This window comes from Haliotis rufescens, unplaced genomic scaffold (genome assembly GCF_023055435.1).
Source record: "Haliotis rufescens isolate VD_foot unplaced genomic scaffold, xgHalRufe1.0.p SCAF_3, whole genome shotgun sequence".
Classification (NCBI taxonomy): Eukaryota; Metazoa; Mollusca; class Gastropoda; order Lepetellida; family Haliotidae; genus Haliotis; species Haliotis rufescens.
In genome coordinates, this window is record NW_025964001.1 from 23,112,717 (window position 1) to 23,136,841 (window position 24,125).

At 39.9% G+C, this 24,125-nt stretch overlaps 1 protein-coding gene across 1 annotated transcript in view; it reads left to right on the forward strand.

Annotated features, from left to right (window-relative positions):
- Window positions 1-24,125, forward strand: part of LOC124146488 (fasciculation and elongation protein zeta-2-like) — an 87,920-nt gene that overhangs the window by 13,561 nt on the left and 50,234 nt on the right. Inside the window, exon 2 of the mRNA XM_046516801.2 lies at window positions 20,917-21,025. Within this exon, the coding sequence (XP_046372757.1) occupies window positions 20,917-21,025 (109 nt within the window). The remainder of the gene's footprint in view (window positions 1-20,916; window positions 21,026-24,125) is intronic.

The following is a 24,125-nucleotide window of genomic DNA, read 5'->3' on the forward strand; positions in this document are numbered from 1 at the left end:
TTTGTTCAGAATTAAATAGTCTTTTATTTCTGGTTGTTTTCTTTTGAATATTGTTTGGGCTAATAGCCTTCCAGAATTACATTTAATAGTTCAGCGGACTTTGAATATATATATTGATGTTGTTTTATTTCATTGCAACAGTACTTTTGAAACCTCAGAGGTGAAGAAGCTAAACATTCATTGAGCGCAATGTTTGGACCGACTTATTTCTTCATGATATTCTAGCTTTACTTTATCTAAGAGGGCGGTGGGGTAGCCTAATGGTTCATGTGTTTGCTCTTCACACTGAAGGGCCAGGTTAGAATCTCCACAGTCATACAATGTATGAAGCCCATTTGTGGGGTCCCCGACCATGATATTGCTGGAATATTGCTGAAAAAAAGGCATAAAAACAACTCACTCACTCACTCACTCACTCACTCACTCACTCACTCACTCACTCACTCACTCACACACACTGCTTTGTGTAAAGTTGGATCATGTGAAACAAGATGAAAAAGGTTATTGAGACCTTTCATGTCTTGACTGTCACATTAGAATAAAGGCAGTGGATTATGTAGCCCTTGATCTGGTTGATCAAGTCTACAGTGGCAACCGCTTTGGTTCAAGAGAAACTCCATCTACATATATGGATGGTTGGATCAGTCCACCATCAGTCCACCTTCATTTCATTTGGCTCAGAAATGATCTAATCAGCATACTTCAAGAAGATGGTGAGTTAGGGGGTGTTATGAAGGCAGGTGAGGTGATGAAACCCGGACCAGACAGGGCGACAGTTGATGGACACAAATGGCAGACGGACATTTTCGTGATTTTATGCACATGTAACTTTCTTCAATGTCATTACCAAATTTGAAAGAAAATCTTTAGAACATGCTGGATGACAATCAGTCAATGTCCTAGGAAATGAATCTTCCTGAAACCCTGGGGAAAGTATCAAATCATGGAATTGGGTTACGATAATACAGATCAGTCTTCAATATTATTCCTGCTCGGAAGTCGTTTTAACCCCCCAATCTGATTTTGGTCAGCTGTTTATGCTTTTACTCTGTAGGGATATGAATGAATAGGTCCCTTGTCCTTCTTGCTTGTTGGGGACCAGTGACCTTTCCTTGGGAGCCATCAGGGTGGGCAGTCAGTGTTCAATATGCATTACTTGTCTGTGACCAGTAAACTTCAGGAAGAACCAGTAACATTTCTCTGTGGATTTCCACTTGCACCATTAGTCAGCAGGGGTAGAAACTAACATTTTTACTCCCCTAGTCCTTATAATGATAACATATACCAAAACCCTTAAAAATGTCAAATTTCTATTAGTCCTTAGGATACCTTAACTATTGGGCAATTTGGCAAGGACTACAGGACTAGTGCCTATTTCTAATACTGCAGTCACATGGCAACTCTGCAGCAGATCATTTGTGGACTAGTGAAATATAACTTGGTTTCTAACCTTAACACACTGTGTCAATTCCAGCTAGGACAGGGTTCGTTCTGGCTAGTGGTTTACATAACACAACTAGATTTGGAGAAAATTTAAATCTCCTCGCCAGCCCCTCAAGCCATTGTGTGTATCATGGTAGGAAACATTCTTTCCAACTTGTCTGTTGTTTCCTGTGGTTTACAGCTCTAGGGCACTGACTCAGTCCTAAAACTTGGAATTCTATCTATGGACTGACTTAAACCTTTGAATAATAGCATGAATGATTATCTTCTTCCAGCTTCATTGCAACTTAGCTGAAGCCTCCTAACCCAAGTCGGTTTGTCTAATGTTAAAGTTATTCTAAAGGCTTAGTAAGTAACATTTCATGCTTTTGGGGATACATCGTATATGTGATTGCTATTCGGGTTAGTAAATGTTACAGGTTCTTTTACGTCCCTGTCATGGTTATGGTATGGTTATTGGATAAATTGGCTTTTGCTATCAATAAAATTATAGCTCCACTAGCAGATGACATTATCTTAAGAAAACGTCCGACTTTATTGATAACAACTTCTGGTTTATTGCATTAGCCATGTTTCGATGTAGATTCTTACACCGTTCTCAAGCTCGACAACTCTGTCTTGACCTTTATATGGTGGATCTGTGGAGATAGGTAACTGGTCGCTGGCAGGAGTTGGTCTGATTTCATAGCCTTATCTGTATGTTAGTGAGTGAGTGAGTGAGTATGGTTTTACACCGCTTTTAGCAATATTCCAGCAATATCACGGCAGGGGACACCAGAAATGGGCTTCACACATTGTACCCATGTCGGGAATCGAACCCGGGTCTTCGGCGTGACGAGCCAACGCTTTAACCACTAGGCTACCCGACCGCCCCTTATCTGTATGTCTTCTCAGCAGCATGACCAACAGGATTCCAGCAGCAATGGGTCATTGAGGGATGCGCCATGTAGGAAGATGTTCTTCTCTTGGTGGTTACATGGACATTTGATCAATGCGTATTCATGTTTACAGTCTGTGCCCATGTTTGAGTCTGCTTTGAACTTGGCTATAACTAAGCAGCATTTTCCTATTTATATGTTATTATTAAATTATTACAAGCTCTGCCTTCTAGACCGAACAGAATTTGACTAGACTTTGGTAGAGTTGTCTAAGCCTGGTTAGACGAGGTATTTGCTTTTCAGATTTTAACAGTTTCATGCTCAGTGCCTATGAACAATGGAACTATTATGGTACTTGTACCTGTTTCAAGGTCTGTGTGGCAAAGCAGTCATTGCCAAAATCTTTTGAGTTCAATAGATCAAACTTGGGTAAAAGCATCATTTTCTGTAGATTTTGATGTTGTTATTTTTATTAGACTATCACTAGCTTAGCTTACTAGACCGAACAGAACTTGACAAAACTGGGGCTTTGAACTTGTGGCTAAAGTCACAGACTGGGTTTATGGTTATACATTTAAAATGGCTTTGAAATGACTGAATATGAATGATTACCATACTAATATTTTCCATATTTAAGCTTTGTCTGAAACTATGAACTTGTTCAAGGACTGTAATTTTTCATCAAATTTTAGTTATGGTGGAGAAAAATCTTAAATGATCTATTGGGTTTAAGCTATGGTGTTCAAGTTTATAATGTGAATTTTTTTTTAAATTCTTAAGATTTTTTTTGGATAGGTATCGTTTATTAATGTAGAAGAAACAATGTCAGGTTTGCCCGAGGTATAGTGTTGACTGCAGTACTTGGCAGAATTCCAATCATACCGAATTTCACTCATACCTAACATAACAAGCATATGTAGCCTGGATAAAGAAGCATATTGTCTCTGTTCAGGTATTGATTAGGGGATGCTTTGCTCTTCTTTATCATCATGAATATTGGTGAGCCTCCAGTGTAATGTCAGATTGGCAGTATATTGGTTGTCCTCACCTACGGAGGGGTTCAGTGTGACACTGTCTGCATGTAGAGTCTCAGTCGGTGCTACAGAGATAAGAGCGTCTCCCTTGATTGTGACCAGATGTAGGGCTGGGATGAGTCCAAATTTACTACCTGGGTACCCACCCCCCTATTTCCCGACCCTACCCGGGTACCCACTGTAAGTCTCAGGGGATGTCTCAAAATGTCCGATTAGGAACATATTTAGCATAACCCTGGCAAAACGTATTTAGATACATGTATTAATCAATCTGGTTATTCATACACTGAAGTTGAATAAGTTATATCTTTATTCAACCATATGAAAAACCAGAAGGAATGGCTGCACAGTCACAAAGAAATTCGAACATTAGTGACTTGTAGTGTAACCAAAGAGTTCAAGATAATTTTTGTCATTAAACAATAGAACACGTGACTAACCACAGATCCGGGGAGTCCTGTGGGTGCCCTGGTCCTACTCAGTACCCACCTGACCCGGGTACCCGAGTTACCCGCCCCAGCCCTAACCAGATGACATATTACCCGGCTTCTGGACTCAGGTATTAAAAATGAAACAAAAAGGTCCTGGGGTCCCCTAAATTTGAACTTATAATATTGGGGTTACAACAAGGACCCCTTAATCAATGTGTTAAATGTTGAACACTAGACTACCGTATATACACAGAGCTCCAGAATACTTTTTGAGCAATTGAGTTTTACTCAAAGGTTTCTATTTTAATTGGGTTATTTCATTTTTTATTGGGTAACCTGTATTTTTTTTCAGTCATCTAGTCATCACTCTGTTGGGTTTTTCCCAAAATGAGTACACATTTTGAGATTTAATAAAAAAAGGGTTTTAGATGTATATAACAATTCTAAATCTAAGTGACTCAGAAAGAAACTTAGCTCATAATTGTGTTTCGAAAATTTGCTCCGTTGTTCACATGCTGAAAAAGCTTCATTGGGTATTACACATGCTGTTTTTATACATTTGAGTTTTTCATTTAATGCATGAATTTCTGTATGCAAGTAAATTGAAAGTAATTGGGTTTTGAATATTTTGAGGGGTATTTTACACATATACGCAGGTTATCTGTAGCTCTGTATACAATACATGTAAGATAACATGAGAAACACATCTCCCTTGTGTGTGTGATAGCATCGTGATAACATCGGAAGTAAGTCAATGACCCTGAAGATTCCGGGGTAGAATAGGTCTTCAGCAACCCATGCTTGCCGTAAAAGGTGACTATGCTTGTCGTAAAAGGCGACCAACGGGATCGGGTGGTCAGGCTCGCTGACTTGGTTGATGCATGTCATCGATCCCAATTGCGTGGATCGATGCTCATGATATTAATCACTGGATTGTCTGGTCCAGACTCGATTTTTTACAGACCGCTGTCACATAGCTGGAATATTCCTGAGTGCGGTGTTAAACAACAAACCAACCAACTAACCAATGTAGCTCTGTATACAAGACATGTAAGATATCATGAGAAACACATCTCCCTTGTGCGTGTGATAGCATCGTGATAACATCCGAAGTAAATCAATGACATGCTTGGTACATGGTACTGCCATGTCTGTCTGGGATGCGATGTCAGAGAGCTGGGAAGTGGGGAGATGACAGTTACGATTGAGACAGGATTGAGACCGCAAACTGAGAGGGCAAAACGTGAATAAAATGTGAGCAACTGTTCTTATGTGTCAGTGTATGATGACACATGTCCCTGCTTCTAGACTCCAGACAAGGCTTTATCCCCACCTCCCTGGAGTGTATAAGGTTTTTACGTACATGATGACATACTACTCATCTTCTAGTCTTTAGACTGTATAGGATGATACACGCTCACATTTCCCTGGAGTCTGTTTTAGGTTTATTCATACATGATGACATGTTGCCATTCTAGACTTTAGACTACACTGTATCATGCTGTATACGATGATACATGCTCACATTTCCCTTGAGAGTGTTTAAAGTTTATATGTACATGACAAGGTATTCCCTTGCTTCTAGATGTGAGACTACACAGTAGACATGATCACATCTTCCTGGAGTGATATATGATGTTCATATTACATGAGGGTAATAATCTCTTTGTCATATAATGTCATTCTAAAAATAATTAAAGTTTGAGGCACATTTTCTTTCACTAAGGTAGGCTAGTGGTTAATGCGTTTGCTCGTGACACCGAAGACCCGGGTTCGATTCCCCACATGAGTACAATGTGTGATGCCAATTTCTGGTGTCCCCCAACCGTGATATTGCTGGAATATTACTAAAAGCGGTGTAAGACCATACTCACTCACTCTTTTACTAAGATTACTTCAGGAAACGTGTAAGAATACAAAGCCTGGGTAAGCCAGGTCATTATGATATAGTGCACTAATGATTTGCAGGCATGTTTGTTACTCACTCGTATCAGGAAGCCCCTGCCTAACAATTTGGGAATGTTATCAAATAGTTCATAGGGCAAGGCATGCTATTAATGAATGGAGGTTATTAAAAGTAGTTCCTTTCTACATGACCTCATTTGCATATATATTGAATTGTGATCATGGTGATACCAAGTTTATCGGATTGGTTTATTACACTGAAACGCTATCCATTATTTGACAAAGCTTTGTTTGAATTAGAGGTCAGGATGGTACATGAGCAGCGTACAGTCACACAGAGGAAGTAGTTTATGATCAGGGCTATTACCTTCTGCTGTCTCTATTCCAGTCTTGCTCATGACTAGTACTAGCCCAGCCTTGTCGTTCAGCATCACAACAATACATAGCAGGGTTAGACAATTGTATTTCCTCTATTCCACAGATAGATTTGCCATATTGAATGGTGAAAGTGGTAGTCTACAAAGAAATGTCGCTAGTCCTTCTTGAATTTTGATGGTCTAGCACTAGCTGACCTTTGTTAAATTAGAACCTGAGGAGGATTTGATGAACCCCTGATCAACTGCAAATGTCAACTGTAAATGTGTATATCCAACAGCTCCTGTACATGTGGAATGTTCACCTGCATACTGATCTCCACCCCCCATCCTCCCATCCCCAATCTTAAGCTTCCCCTTCACTCCATTCCTCATCTCTTTCCTTCCTCATCCTTCCTTCCTTTCTTCTGTTCCTTCGATACCAGTACCTTTCCTTCCCCATCACTCCATCCCCCACCATGCTCACCCCTCCATCTTTTCTTCCGTTCCAGTCTTCTTCCTTTCCATCACTCCGTCCATCAACCCTTCCAGATCGGAATATGCCCCATGATATCTTGAGTCTTAAGGTTGTTTATTCGCTTATATATTTGATAACAAGACATGTATGTGCACACACAGCCGCACTGACCAGATGGACAACTGACATTCCAAAAAAACCTTCTTCCCTTATGTCACATATACTATCACATAGATGTCACATATACTACCTCCATCATTCATCTCTCTCCCTTCCATCCCTACCTCCCTCACTGCCTCACTTCACTCCTCCCAGACCTGTGAAGATCCGTGGTAGAATAGGTCTTCAGCAACCCATGCATGCCATAAAAGGCAACTATGCTTGTCGTAAAAGGCGACTAACGGGATCGGGTGGTCAGGCTCGCTGACTTGGTTGATGCATGTCATCGATCCCATATTGCGTGGATAGATGCTCATGATATCAATCACTGGATTGTCTGGACCAGACTCGATTATTTACAGATGCCGGAATATTGCTGAGTGCGGTGTTAAACAACAAACCAATGAAAATCACTCCTCCCATCCTTCCTTCCCCTCATCCCTTTCTCCCATCCTTCCTTCCCCTCCCTTTCTTCCCTACACCATCTCCTTCCCTCACTGCCAAGAGATCAATACCACACAATAGATGGCATATGTGCTCCACTTCAAGCACTGTTGGTTTCCATCCCAACATGGGGATTTAGAAGTAGGTTTGAAATGGTCATGTTTAAATTACGCTGGATGAAGATTTTTATATTGTTAACTGATCTCCGCATGTCTCCATCATAGATTTCTTATTGATTCCTTGTTGAAGGTGGTAGGTTGAGTGGATCACACAACATTTGACCTTACACCTATGTCATGTGAAATGACAACACGCTACGCCAAATCGTACATGGTATATGTAAATGTAATTCTCATTGTGATGCCTATATGAAGTTCAATGTTGCCACAAATTCTTGCAATATGTACTTTCACAACTAGTCTCAAGCATGAATCTATTAACATTTCTTTCCTTACTTCTGATTTCCCCATTGTCTCCTCCATTCTCTCCTTGGCGTGACGAGCGAAGGCTTTAACCACTAGGCTCCCCGACCGCCCCTGTTACTGATGATATCAATCACTTGATTGTCAGGTCCAGACTAATTTCTTTACAGGCTGCCATATGGATGGAATAATGCTGAGTGTGATGTTAAAAAACAAAAAGGAAAAAAAATATCATACAGTTTTCTGGGAAAACTTGCTACACAAAATATAGCTCTTATTATCAGGTGACACTGAACTAAACAACAAAGAATATTCAAATAAACATTTGTACTTCTTCTGATAGGGAGAGAGTTCAAGGCCTAGTTTTTTTTAAGAATGCAGACTATCGGGGACTGTTACATATTTGCAGTTTTAGAAATTGACACTAGTCCTGTAATTCTTGCCAAACTGCCCAATAGTTAAGGTATCATAAGGACTAGTAGAAAATTGCCATTTTTAAGGGTTTTGCTATATGTTATCATTATAAGGACTAGTGGACTGAAACTGTTAGTTTCTACCGCTGATTTGAATACATTACAACACGCAATGCAAGGGGAAGGATCATTTGTCCACAGAGCTCCAGATAAGCTTTTGGTGTTGTGGGTATTTTACCCATGCATTTTAAAATCATTGGGTATCAGTAATTCTATCTGCGTATTTCAAATTTCGGTTACCCACTAGTTTTTACACATGTGGGTATTTAAGTTAGATATTTAAAAACACTATTCATCTAGTCCCTGCAAACTGGTGTTATGTGGGTTTGAGAGCTTTATAGGACTCAAAAATACCACGATACTTCTCCACCATAGTGTGATGGCAAATGATCATGATGTGACTGTCATCGTGGAGTTTGGCAAGGTTGACGGAATGCCCGTTTATAATTTCAAAATAAGTTGCTGATTTGCTAATCGAATACGCAGGGTTACTTCACAATATTTTGATAATACGCACACATTTTATTTTTGTAGCGTATCAGTAATGTTCGTTGCGTATTTGATACGCTTGGATTATATTTTACTGCGTATTTCTGCATTTCTGATGCGTATTTCACGCAGATACGCGGCTTATCTGGAGCTCTGTGTCCAGCTGTCTGAGACAGCCATGTCTGTACAGCCTTCTGTAGCACTATTGATCTGAAAAGAGGGAAATGTATTTAATCTTTCATTGACAGACACTATCAGTAGGGCTGTTTATGGAGTCAGATCAGTCATGTACACGTGCATGTATTCATGGAATATAGACATCGATCGTCTTACACAACATGGCCTGGAAGCATAAGATATATTGTCAATACCAACGCATGTTTGGTTCTTACATGATTTCCTCGTTACTGCTATTGATTAGCTAATTAGGAGATGAAAAACAAATAATGGAGATAAATAAATTGTGTCTTTTGACATCAAATATATCAACACAAGTTGATAAAATTGGAAAACTCTGAGGCGTGCTGAGGAGTTTTTCCACTTTTATAAACGAGTGTTGTAGACAGTAATAAGCAGTGTCTTAAGTGTAAAAAGTTCTGCTAACATCTTCAGTAGCAAATGTCATTTGATTGTGGCGTCGTGGTAACCAATGATGTCACAATGGTCTGCAAAGCATTGTGATGCAATTTCATTGCAGCGATATCTACAGTGTAGATATCCCTTGATCTCACCCAAACCATATCTCCTGTGGGAGCCAGTTTGGGATGATAAATCCTATTCTTCCCCTTGATCTCTCAGTCTGTCAGGAATTTAACACATAAAATATAATTGAAAATCATGCATGGTTGTCTTGTCCGCAGATAAGAATAGTTGTTTTAAGTTCCATTTACTTTTAATGTGTGAGAGTTCTGTCTGCTATCTCTAAACTTTCTATAAAATGCTATTTGTAAATGTTTGAGTGAGTGAGTGAGTGAGTAATGTTTTATGCTGCTTTTAGCCATATCAAGGCTTTGGAAAACCAGACTTCAGATATTGTACCCATGTGGTGAATCGAACCCTTGTCTTAAGCTTGACAGTGCCTTAGCCACTTGGCTAATCCATTGCCCCAAAAAGACCCGTGAAGATCCGGGGTAGAATAGGTCTTCAGCAACCCATGTTTGCTATTAAAGGCAAGTATGCTTGTCGTAAGAGGCGACTAAGGGGATCGGGTGGTCAGACTCGCTGACTTGGTTGATGCATGTCATCGATCCCAATTGCGTGGATTGATGCTCATGATGTCAATCACTTGATTGTCTGGTCCAGACTTGATTATTTACAGACCGCTGTCATATAGCTGGAATATTGCTGAGTGCGGCGTTAAACAACAAACAAACCAAACATTGCCCAAAAATGTTTGATGTATGATGAATAGTTTGAGCTGATGTGCCCACTGTCTCCTGGCCTGTTCAGTTTGGTATTTGGATAAGAATATATTTCTTCAGTTTGAATAAAGTTTGGTTTTTAAGTTCTTTAAGCTCCAAACTCTGCCAATACTATTGTTTTTGTTTGTTTGTTTGTTGTTTAACGCCACACACAGCAGTATTCCAGCTATACGACAATACTATGCAGGTCAGAGGTTACAGTAACTGAAAACTGGCCAAAAACGTAATTTTACATCACAAGTAGAGCCTGGTATCGTATGAGATCTTGTTTTATGATATACATATATCACGATATTGACACCATAACAAATAAACTGTTAACCTCTTACTTCATCTATTTCACAACCCTTTTTCTGTTTGACGACTTATCAAACCCAAAATTTGCCCATACTGAAGACTTAAATGCAGCAGGTGCATCAACTATTACCGCGTCCTTGTGTTCCTCCATGTTTACAGGTGGTGCTATGCTACTGCCTACTTATAGCATGTTCAAGTACCGTCTGTTCCTAAGTATCGATGACGTCATAGTATTGGTGAATCATTATCATTAGGACTCTAATCACAAGTTTAGATACAACTTAGATGGGAAGGGATTCTGGGTGATAATTTGAGGGGTTCAGGTAGGGACCTGTAACCAAAGTCAAGGTCAGAAGCAGCTAAAGTATAGGTCAGTTCCACAATTCAAACATCACATCATGATCTCTAGCAGACATGCAAAGAAATGTCTGATACGAGTTAATTATGTACCAGTAATCACATCAGTGGAGCTCATACCTGTCCCTTTAACCACATTATGTTAGATGATATCAGTAAACTAGACATACATCTATGAAGGCTCGAAGATAACAACACTGGCAGAAGTAAGACTGTGAACATGGCTGCATGCTATACAGTGACATGTACATCACAGACACATCTACATTGATTGGTGTCTATTTCAGTCTTTATGGCTGTCACAATGACATTGGAGGTGCAGATCACTTGTGTGCACATCCTCATCAATTAGCATGCTACTTACTATAGGCTGTTTCAGATTAGTCTCGCATTAATGAATCTGTATAAATTACAGATTCAGATTAACACAGTGGACCAAAATAATTGGCTTGTATTTACCGAGGTAGAGCACAACTCTTTCCTGTTTTCAAACTTTTAGGGATGTTGTCTTGTTATATTCTGCGCACTGTCTTACAAATTAAGGGGTCCTAGGGCCTATTATTTCATTGCTATATTTCAAATCTTGGAGGGTCGGTCTGGTAGCCCAGTGGCTAAAGCGTTCGCTCATCACGCCGAAGACCCGTGTTCGATTCCCGTCATGGGTACAATGTGTGAAGCCCATTTCTGGTGTCCCCCGCCGTGATACTGCTGGAATATTGCTAAAAGCAGCGTAAAATCAAACTCACTCACTCACTCACTCAAATCTTGCCAAACCTCTAAACTTGCCAAATTTAAATCTAAGTCTGCAACTGTAGACACTTTTTCGAGTGTGTAACTCACAAATGGGGGTGTAGTTATTGCTCCAACTATTGGTACCTTGTGGTTGTCTATGGGTTCATTGGAAACACTCCAAAAACAAGTTGACATTAATACCATACTTTACTATTGTTAGTTTTGATTGTTCTAAAACTGAAAACATATACATGACCGTCACTGATTCATACGTTGCCATTCGCTTAGAGTCAGAATATATTTCCTCAATTATAATAAAAAGTATTTCTCGTAAATCTCCAATACGTTCTTAAGCAGTCATGTAAATTTGGAGAATGGCTGCTGTGTGGGATTTGACACTGTGTTGATAAGATCCGGTTAATCTGTTCTTTTAGAAGGTAAGACTGCCCAGAATACTGTCACAATGGTGTTTTAACAACTATCACTATACTGTAGCAATAGTGTTTTAACTACCACGATACTATTGCAGTGAATAAAATGCCATCAATTGTCCCCCTAAATTACAAAGCCAAAGATCGTCGGCCATTTTGGATTTTTTTTCTGCTGCACAGATCTAATTTCATGTTTGCTGTGCGTCTATAAGTCTTTTATGATTGATCAAAATCTGATCTGTGATGTTTTCATAAAGTGAGTGACACTGACTGATGGGAAGTGAATTATCTCAATCAACTGTCATGTCAAGAATAGTCTTACCTCTCCAGGGGAGATGAGCCATTTTCTCATTTTAGTAGACTTTGTTATGTGTGAACATTTTGTCTTGTGATATTTCCATGATTGTGTCAAAAGGTTCTTACAGTAGCCTAGTTGTCTTATGGTAGCCTAGTTGTCTCAGGGATTAGCTGTCCAGATTTGCATCACCATTACAGATTTTCATGATAACTATGGATCTATCTATGGAACGTTAGCCTGTTTTAAGGTCAGTGTGGCAAAGCAGTCTGTACCAAAACTTTTCTACTAGCCTGAACTTGGCTATAAGCATCATTTTCTGTTGATTTTGATGTTATTTGACTAATAGTACCTACTTATTACTAGACCTAACAGAATTGTGTACAAGATTCAGGCACTGGACTAGCAGACTACAAAGCCATTATCATTTTGTTTGTTGGATCACCCTGTCCATCCAAATGGGCAAGAAATGATTAAAATTTACATTTATTTTTGGCACGCTTTCAAAAATATTGAACTCCACAAATAAGATGCTCAATTTGACATTCATATTCTGTCAAATATTTCAGTTAGTTGCTATTTTCATAAAGAATCGATTATTTTCCTGTCGTTGAGCCGCAGGTTTTGTTCACGTCGTCTTGTGTAAGGACCTTGAAGTTGATTGGAAGGATGTGGTTATACAACAAGAAACATGCTGAATAATTCATGCCCAATCAGGATGTAGCACCCACACAATCAATGAACATTTAATGAACCTAACAGAAGTTCCCTTTTCTTCACAATATTTATACAACGTTTTATACAGCATTTATTCTATTTTAGCATTTAGTCTAAAAATTGATGTGGACTTTTGGAGAACTAAGGGAACAGGACGACACAGACACGTGACATGAAATACTTCGGTCAGCTGTAGATAAGCAAAGATTGTTAGGAAACACAGTAGAGATAGACCTAGACCTGCCAGATGCCCACATACATCCCCAAGTCTGCAGCAAATGTCAGTAAAACTCCCCAAATTGGAATTAAGAGTTTCTCAGTTTTTGTTATTAGGGTTAGAACTAATGTTGTGATATGGCTTGAGTATTACTGACTTAGTGCTTAGGAGATGAAATTTGATGTAATCCCACTGTGGATGAAATACCTGTTATGTTAATTTGGATCCGAGCGCCATACGGCATGAGTGCTTTGAAAACGATGCTCTCTTTGAACACGTAATGACACATATTTACAAAGGTACGCTATCTTAGAATATTCCAAAAAGTGTCACAACTAGTTGTAAATGAAACAAATATTTCTAAAGTTCAAGATTAAAAATATTCATAGTCTTGACTAGTACAAAATAATGGTTTTAAACACACAGTTTTTCGAAAAGAAGTTGTCAAATAACCCTCTTTAATTTCAGTGCGACCATTTGCATATTTGTACTGTTTCAACTCAATCAAGTCATTTCGAGGATTGATCCCAGTTGCACACTAACTAAAAAATATTGATTCTTACCTTAAATATTATTTTTTTTAGAAACTGTTACACCCAATGCTAATTAGTAGTGAAAATTAGTCATGAAAACGTAAATATTTTCATCATATTTCGCTGCCAACTGTAAATCATCAGTGTGCCAGGTATTTGGCCATCCTGTCTGTGAAACAGATGGTTTACGCACCACAGTTAAGGGCACTCGCAAGTATTGTGATACATATTGGATCATGACCAAGGTATCGTGATACGCATCGGATCGTACAGTTGGTGTATCATCCCAGTCCTACCAGTCCTGTAGTCCTTTCCAAACTGCCCAATAGTGAAGGTATCATAAGGACTAGTAGAAATTGCCCTTTATAAAGGCTTCGATATGTTATCATGATGAGGCTTCAATCTGGCTGAACTTGAGAACCCGAACCTTGTGTCCATTACTCATTGCTGTCCGTGGCGGCCAGCATAGTTGTTTACTGTGACAGTGCCAGGGTTCACTCCAGCAATTTTCTGACATGGGCCCTATATCTCAACATTTTAAATATTCAAAAGGTACACCAACACTTGCCCATTCAGCACAATGCTAAAATGCCGCATTGTCCTTGAAAATGTGGGCCTTTTTTCAAATTTAGAGGCTAAAAGCACAAAGCACCCTAGAATTAACCTAGTCCTGCACCATGACCGTGGAATATATTTATTTTATGAAAAAAAATACAAATCTAGAAACGCATACAAAAGCAAGTCTAGCCAGCCCGAGCTAGCTCTATTCCACACATGAAATCAGCATAGGGAATTTTTATATATTTTTAGAGTCAAGAAGGATATTGTGTAATATAAGATTTCAGAGACTAAATGTTAGTTTAGAATAAACCCTGCAGTGCTATTTACAAATTGCACAAACCCAGATGACAATCGCGATCTGTAGTTATGTTAAATATTAATCATTCAATAATGATTTCTGATTGAAATAAGCATACTGGCACAACCATTTCCTGTTGTAAACATACCAATATGATCACTAATGTTTTTAGTCCAGAATGATTACAACACGAGTGAGACTACTCATGTTTGTGACTGATGATTGCGTGGCCTTCACACAGTGGTTAGTGTGTGTTTTACTGAATTGTGTGTTTTACTGAATTGTGTGTGTTTTACTGAATTGTGTGTGTTTTACTGAATTGTGTGTGTTTTACTGAATTGTGTGTGTTTTACTGAATCGTGTGTTTTACTGAATTGTGTGTGTTTTACTGAATTGTGTGTGTTTTACTGAATTGTGTGTGTTTTACTGAATCGTGTGTGTTTTACTGAATCGTGTGTGTTTTACTGAATTGTGTGTTTTACTGAATTGTGTGTTTTACTGAATTGTGTGTGTTTTACTGAATCGTGTGTGTTTTACTGAATTGTTCATCATGTTTGATAAGCTGTTCTGATATCGAAAGTATACAATATTCTAATGGGTTGCTGGCAGCCATTGTTATATGCATCAATACGTAAGCTGTCGATAGATGGATATTATCATACTCACATTTTTTGTGTGAAAATGCTCAATTTAAAAGAGGTATAAGTAGGAAACAGGATACCTCTTTTTAAGCAATCAGAATCAACCAATCTTCAAAATCATAGCAGAATAACAATATTAACTCTGTATGTTAACGAAAATATTCTTCAACATTGATGGGTGATCCTTTATAGTTGTCCATCAATATATCTTAGGTTATCATAGCTGTGAGTGGGCAGGTCTACATGGAGGTTATATAGTGTGAATCATTCCATGCTTTTGTTGCATTGATGGCGTCATCCATTGATCAGATTCCTGCTGACATCATGGAGCAGTAGGTGCACATGGTATTCCTCGGGGACCAGTTGGTTCAAACTTCACTGCACTCATATATATATACTGTGGAATCAGGAAGCAGTAACGATTTTCTATACTTCTGCTTATCATGTTGACTTAGGAGTTGCTTGGATAGCCTCAGATGTATACAGGATATCTTTCCCTGGAATCATGTTCTGATGTCATCGTTCTATTGATTTGTTGTAATTGTGACAGAATTAGGCTGATGTTTTCAGGAAAGTTTATTCTGTATTGTTAATATATGCATCACTTGTGGAAGATTGTCCATATTGTTCTGAAGTATTCATTGTCGCCATTCCTGTGGATTGTCATATCTGTTTCGACCTGCAACTTTTGAATTGCTATCTATTGGATCTACTTGAATATTGATTGGAGTTGTTGAAATGCAGAAGTGTGGCCATAGTTCTGAAACTACCGGTAGACTTGATCAGCTGTGTGCTAAGCTTATCCTCTCAGCATGGTGGTTCGTGGAGGTCATGCTGACATCTTTCCTGCATACAAGTAGACATTTGTACAATGAAACACTGTTGTGTCGAACTTACGTTTGTCTCGGAGTAAAAGCATGGTCTCTGCGTAATCCTTCTTTATTCAGCATTTTCGGTTGTGTAGAACCTCGTATAACTCAAAGTATTAACACAGGTCCCTTCGACTTCGACACAACCGTGTCTGATTGCAGCTGCATATTGATTCAGAAGTATCAAGATATATATAGATTTATAAAAATTTAGTTATTCTATATATGTATAGATAAAAAATTCAATCTATACCTGTAATTAATCAACCTATGCTAAATATGAACTAGGCTAATCCATTAAATGTTTAAAATTGAATTTTCTGCCCTCCTATTGACCCTCTTTACCATGGTAATCTTGATAATGTAAATGTTTCTGTGGCAGTGAATAATAAATTTAGTCTTGATATTCATAAATATGTATCAATACATTGTAACAGTATCAACATTGAAAATGTATTGGTACATCAATATCCGGTAGACAGGATTTTATACACTCTAAATATATTTGTTATTAATGTATGCTTTTGTCTCGTTACGGTATTCCTCAAATATTGCTGATGTGACGTAAAATTTTGACTCACTCACTCACTCACTCACTCACTCACTCAATATCCGACATTTACACTGACAACCCTCAGTGCATGTATACTACTGTTATGCTGTCAGTTATTTTTTCATGTATGTGTGCTCTTTATTTGGCCACAAACAGTGAGTACCGCTGCAGAGAGAGTGAGTCGGTTCTTTGAATAAAAAGACTGCGTCCATGGTCTAGTGGTAGAGAGTCTGCCAAGAGAGCGGCAGGTCTGTGGTTTGATCCCCAGGTGGGTCATACTAAAAGCTGGTATTTGTTGTCATCCTGCCTACGGGGGTAAGACAAAGAATGGTTGGTGATCAGTATCTGTGTCTGGCTGGGATATACATGTTATACTGCAACATGGTATCTGAGTGGGCTGGCACTTCAGAAATGACAAATGTCTGGACTAGTACAACCATCAACACACACACGTGCATGCACATCACTGTATATACATGCAATACTATTGGAACATGACTCACCTCAGGCGACACATTTTTATTTTTGTTTCACAGGCCTGCTGCCCCTACTGAAAAATAAAATAAACATAAAATATTTACTTTTATTATGTCCTGCTAGTAATATAGACCCTCTGATCCAATGCAAAATGCAAAAATCTGTAAATTCCTTGTCCACTATCAGTGATTCAAGAGGTCATTTGCAGTTTTAACTCCACGGCAGAATGACCTTCATATACATTTATGATTGACATTTAATTTTAGTTTTACTTCGACCGACCTTGTGTGGAAAAGCTGGAATAAATCTGTGAAACATTAAATAAAAAATGTACGGTCTCACCTTTAAATTACAATCAGCTGGGTAATCAGAACAAGATCACTTCATTCGTGACCAACTCGTTTTAATTCCGGGACAAGCCGAATAGCGACTAGTGCCCCCTCATGGCCATTTTTGCGCCCAGGTTCTGTCTTAGCGCAAATGGGCATACATAAAACAATTGTCAACTCGTTGCATAATGGTACACATATATTTCCCCATATATTATATGTATTTCAGATGCAATTTAAAGCACATCGGGACGTGCAGACTTATACAGTATGATTGAACATATTTAACTGTGTCTTGGGTATATTTTTATATGCAGGACACATGTAAAATCAAAAAATTATTTCTGAGGGATTCTTTAACGAAGAACTTGAAATCATGATCACATTCTGATTGGTTTGTCGTATTTTTGAACACAACATTCATCAATATGGGGACGAGTCTTCTTGCAGGTTACGGAAAGAGGCGAGTGGTAACGAATGAGGGGGGCCATATTGGGATTAGCAGAGGCATTTACTAAAAACATCTTATCCTTTCAATATGATTTTTGTTGTACTTTTACTGGTAGTTAGGCTGAAGATGAACCTTGTGAGCTTCAAATGGTTTTATGTAAATTATAAATTCAGACAACCTGTGATGTAAAATACACATCTTTCTAACATTTGAGTGGTCAGAGTTCTGGAGTTTTCAGTTCTATTGCCAATGTACAACAGTTTTGTGGAGAAAGGGGTGATGGGTTAGTCTTGTGGTTAGAGTATTGGCTTGTCAAACTGAAGACATAGGTGTGATTTCCCACAGGGATGTACATTTTCATCTGCTTGCATTTTCTGTCATGATAAATTTAATTAGGCATATAATCATTCAGTTTATAAGTTACTTGAGAAATAATATTTATAGAATTATCAGGGATTTATCTAGACCTGCTGGGAGGACGATACTCAGCAAATGTCATTAAAAGATCACAGATTGGAAATATAAATTTCCCAATTCATTTATATAACTAAAAACTAATTTTATTGCATTGTAGACTTAACCTGTATTTCACTGATAACAAGACCACTAAATAGGAATAGGTTTTAATGCTTAGCTTTATGTTATTGCATTGAATGCAATGTCAAATTACAATGATGAAACACGTCTGAATTTAGGAAAAAATGAACTTTAATATATAAAAAAGGTCCCAATTTTGAGCAAAATACCTATTTTCTGTTTCCAAATTGCCTGCCAGGAGCTCTTAGTTTTGAATCTTTAGATGAATCTCTGATTATTTTCAAAAATAATATTTAAGATACATGGGTCATGTCTGTTTTTAATGGAGGTAATGTATTGTGACATTGTAAAAGATGGCATGTTTGAGAAGGACATATGTAATAAGAAATAATGTACACCGAATATTTCCCCTATTTGTATGTATTGTAGGGCGACTGAGTAATATGACCTAGCCATTGTATCGAATTTCGACTGATGAACACAGTCCATCAGGTTATCATGGTGTCACTAGCCAGAGGCCAGCCATTAGCTTGGTGACTAATTAAGTAAATACACTGAGTTGTAAGGACTTGCAGGCTCTGGTGGCAGCTCCTTGGCATCAATGGTGGCTCCAATCTGCTGCTGTCCTTGTGCTTGATACCACATGGATTGGGCTGCACTATCAAAGGATTTGTGACATTAGCAGGTGCTTGCCGTGTTTCATGATGTAAGACTTTGATGTTTGTGTGAGACATGCAGTCGTGTAATGTTGATAAGTAATTATGGTAATGGTTTGGGCAAGAGGAGAGTATAGGAGGTATTTTAGTGCCACGGATCTGAGTCTTTGGATGAAGTAGTGTTTGATATTCATGGAAGGTCTATTTGTGATGACAGTTTCCGCTGGCTGACTCATAGGCAGGATGGAAATAAGTCTTGGAAAAATAAAACATTTTTCAGATAGTTTGTGTTAACAGTTTATGGACTAACAATATTTGATGGAGTTGTATTAAATGTAGCGTTATGTGCACAGATTACATATTGTTAGTTTTAAGTCTTTAAAAATATAGGATAATAATAATAATAATAATAATCTTGATGATGATGATAATTGTCCATTTGTATGGCGCTTTTTCCATGCTGAATATCATGCTCAAAGCGCATTATTACCTCGGTCAATGGATCCGTGTTCATCAGCTTCCCGGGGAATAATCCCAAGCTGCCTGTGAGGCACTAGAAGGTTAACAACAACATTGCCATCTCATCCTACTGGGTACCCATTCACTGCTGAGTGACCAGAGGCCCCTTTCAAACAAAGTCACTTGCTCAAAGAGACATCACATGTGTCACATCTGCTTCAGTGTGTAGCAAGACCGAAGCCCTAGAAACTCTCAGGAGCCAAGCTGCTGACCACGGTCATCCATCCAGTTGTTTAGCTTCACCTAATTTGTGACCTGGGCCCGGTTCCACAAAGCCATCTTAGCGCTAAGGTGATCGTAACTCCCGTAATTAAACACTGGCTTACGATAGTCATAGCGCTAAGATCGCTTTGTGGAACAGTGCCCACTGCACAAGACCCTGTGCCAGCACAATATGACATGTAATGTTTGTCGGATATTTATTCCTGTTGCACCTTTCTTGGTTAGACTAGATCACCCCACCACATGCTTGTAACAAGAGGGAACTGAAAGTGCTTACAATGTATTCATGATTTCAACCACTGGTTTGCCTGTACCAGACTCAACTACCTGGAATATTGTTGACTGTGGTGTAAATCATTTCCTTTTTGCATTATTGATGGAAAAAAAGTATCTTTGTCGCCTAGCAAAAGAAAAGAACAGAATGCTTTAACAGAATCAACAACCGGAAAGCAGATGTTCAGTTCCTGGGCCATGTTCAGCAACATGATTGTAGTGCTTTGATTGTCGTATCCACCAGTTTAACAGTCACAGCACTAAACTCGGCCCAAGGCCCGTTCCACAAAACAATCTTTGTACTGTGACTACCATAAGTCAATGTTAAAGTATGGGGTTTACGATCATCTTTGCGCTAAGATCGTTCTCTGCAACAGGGCCCTGCTCATTAAATGTTGATACAAAAGTAACACAGGTCACAAGTTTAAGACAAAATTCAGATGCTCTCAGGCATGCTCATGAATTCAACAGAATTGAATATGTATAATGCTCAGTCTTTCATGGAGGAACTAGAAGCAGGTAGTTTGGGGGTGTGTGACACAGTCTTGTACTTCATTTAGTGCAGGAAATGACACATTGATGAATATGGAAGTCATTAACTTGAGGTAATTTGTCTGGCAAGTTCCTGTAAGTGAGCCAAATACTATTAAGAAAGAATGAAAATGAAAATCGATTTCCCCTGGAAGTGGATTCATTTTGACCAGCTACAACTTTCAATTGGCCCAGGGATTTGAGGACATTATACAGATTCTTTACACTTAGGAAACACTTAAAAAAGAAAGATCGGTAAGCTGTCTTCAATCATTGTGAAGGCTCATATGGCTAGCACATGAAATGAATAACCTGTCTGAAAGATCTTTGCTTTGAATGTTTTCAGTGACTTTCCACGCTTGTCTTGTCGTAGGTTGATGTGACATTTGACAATATACCTGTGCTTGTTTGATACAAGATTTATCTCATGCACTTGCTTATGTGACTTTATCATATGTTGTTTGGTCTGAAACGTGTGTTATCTTTCCAGAATGTGGTGGACTATAACAGGGAATTTTGGCAACATCCTTCCTATTGACTGGTCGAAGACATACACAAGGCAGCTGCACACCAAAGTTCTCAACCTGGGGGAGAAAAGGGTAAGTGCAGGAACGTTTTACCAGATAGACAACTATGTGGCATGATTGCACCAGTATTTTGGCCAAGTCTGGTTCCTTTGGCCTCAGAACCTTTATTCACCTTGCTGTTAGTTCTTTGTGTTTTTACGTACGATGATATTACAGTTTCTTTTAAGTGTTTTTTCAACAAACTTGGCTTGGGAGGAAAGTAAGCATTGTAGATGTGAGTGTCCTTTAGAAATAACACTGCTACGTCTCTAGGTGTCCAGTTACTGCAACACTCAGGATCATCCTATAGGATCTCGGCCAGCACTGGCAGGAAACCATATGCGAACAGGGGTGGTCGGGTAGCCTAGTGGTTAAAGCGTTCACTCGTCACGCTGAAGACCCAGGTTCGATTCCCGACATGGGTATAATGTGTGAAGCCCATTTCTGGTGTCCCCCGCTGTGATATTGCTGGAATATTGCTAACAGTGGCGTAAAACCCCATATTGAAAGAAGTTTCATGTATGTGACTATCACATGACACAATTCAGCCTGGCAGCAGTTATCAACATTAAATAGATATTAGTTCAGACTGTTTTAGTTAGCTTTTCAGACATGAGAATTTTCCTCGGATTCCCAGAATTCCGGGATTTTTCCTTTCAGAATCATGTTAAATGCACTTTTTTTAATTCTTGTTTTTAAAATTTTCTTTGGGGGGGCAAACCCAAACCCAAACCCAAACCCAACTAGATTGGAAATGTTCCTCCTAAAACCAGTTTTGCTGTTCTCATGTCTGGCATTTGTCTTCAAATCAAAATGTACAAATAATTTCTGTTCGGCATCAAATAAGTTTAAAAAATGTCATGTTATGCAGACTACATGTGGTAAGATATATCATTACATGAATTACAATGAATTCCTGCAATATCGCTACTCTATGGATACCCGAAGTATCTGTAAGTAGTGGTATAAGCCGGGTGGACACAACTGGCTTCTTCAAGTTTCTGTGCCCTTTGCTGCCAGGAACTTCAGGATGCTGATTTGAATCCCACCTGGCCCTGTTCATCATCCCTGGTTTGTCAGAGCCATTCCTTATGTTTGTGGGTTTCAACAAAGTGGCAAATGTCTCGCACCTGTGTCACATGGTCTTTTCTCTATCATTACCATGACATGCTGTGATATGAATAAAATACTGAAGGTGGTTTTACACTCACTCACTCACTCACTCTCACTCTCACTCGCACTCACTCACTCTCACTCACTCACTCACTCACTCACTCACTCACTCACTCACTCACTCACTCACTCACCCACCACTCACACACACTACTGATCACTGATCTTCAGAAGGTAACTATTCATAGTCCGTCTTTTGAAGAGTTCACAGAAATAGTCCATGAAAATGTTTATCCGGTTCTATGTGGACACCTGAGGCGAGAAGCTGGCCTTTTCTCTGAACCCTGGAGATAAAAAATAAGATGATCAGAGCAACAGAATGTAGTAATTCAAGGCATCTTCTCAGAAAATGATCACCACCATTCTGGCTGATGGAGGGACGCAATGATTGTTGACGATAAGAAATACAATGATCTTTTCACAAGTATGGTAATTCCAGGCGCCTACTCCTCACAGCATTATGGCAGCATTAGGGCCACCTTCTGACTCAATGATTGTATGAGATACGAAATAAGATGATTCTCACACCAGAGTGCCATATTTCCAGCCATGCCCTTCTTTATGAAGCCAGTGCCACCATTATGACCTGAAGCAAAGCCAGGAGGTAGACTAACACTTAGTCAATGAAAACATGTCTTAAATATTTTTTACTTTTTTCTTTGAAAGAACCTTTCCTCTTCTGTTTTCTAATGTGGAATCAAGCAAACTAGACTTGGTTAGTTTGATCTAGACTTGCCTAGGCTTTTAGTAAAAAAAATATCTAAAAAATATAAATTCCACAGTCATGGTGCAGGACCAGCCAGGAGGCTCTCTGTACACATGAGGAGTAGCCAGGGGACCTTCCACCGGCGGCAGTGGTGCATGTTGTCTGTACACGAGGAGTAGCCAGGGGACCTTCCACCAGCGGCAGTGGTACATGTTGTCTGTCCACATGAGGAGTAGCCAGGGGACCTTCCACCGGCGGCAGTGGTGCATGTTGTCTGTACACGAGGAGTAGCCAGGGGACCTTCCACTGGCGGCAGTGGTACATGTTGTCTGTACACGAGGAGTAGCCAGGGGACCTTCCACCGGCGGCAGTGGTGCATGTTGTCTGTCCACATGAGTAGCCAGGGGACCTTCCACCGGCGGCAGTGGTGCATGTTGTCTGTCCACATGAGTAGCCAGGGGACCTTCCACTGGCAGCAGTGGTGCATGTTGTCTGTCCATATGAGGAGTAGCCAGGGGACCTTCCACCGGCAGCAGTGGTGCATGTTGTCTGTACACATGAGGAGTAGCCCGGGGACCTTCCACCAGCGGCAGTGGTGCATGTTGTCTGTACACGAGGAGTAGCCAGGGGACCTTCCACCGGCAGCAGTGGTGCATGTTGTCTGTCCACATGAGGAGTAGCCCGGGGACCTTCCACCAGCGGCAGTGGTGCATGTTGTCTGTACACGAGGAGTAGCCAGGGGACCTTCCACCGGCGGCAGTGGTGCATGTTGTCTGTCCACATGAGGAGTAGCCAGGGGACCTTCCACCGGCAGCAGTGGTGCATGTTGTCTGTCCACATGAGTAGCCAGGGGACCTTCCACTGGCAGCAGTGGTGCATGTTGTCTGTCCACATGAGGAGTAGCCAGGGGACCTTCCACCGGCAGCAGTGGTGCATGTTGTCTGTACACGAGGAGTAGCCAGGGGACCTTCCACCGGCAGCAGTGGTGCATGTTGTCTGTCCACATGAGGAGTAGCCCGGGGACCTTCCACCAGCGGCAGTGGTGCATGTTGTCTGTACACGAGGAGTAGCCCGGGGACCTTCCACCGGCGGCAGTGGTGCATGTTGTCTGTCCACATGAGGAGTAGCCAGGGGACCTTCCACCGGCAGCAGTGGTGCATGTTGTCTGTACACATGAGGAGTAGCCAGGGGACCTTCCACCAGCGGCAGTGGTGCATGTTGTCTGTACACGAGGAGTAGCCAGGGGACCTTCCA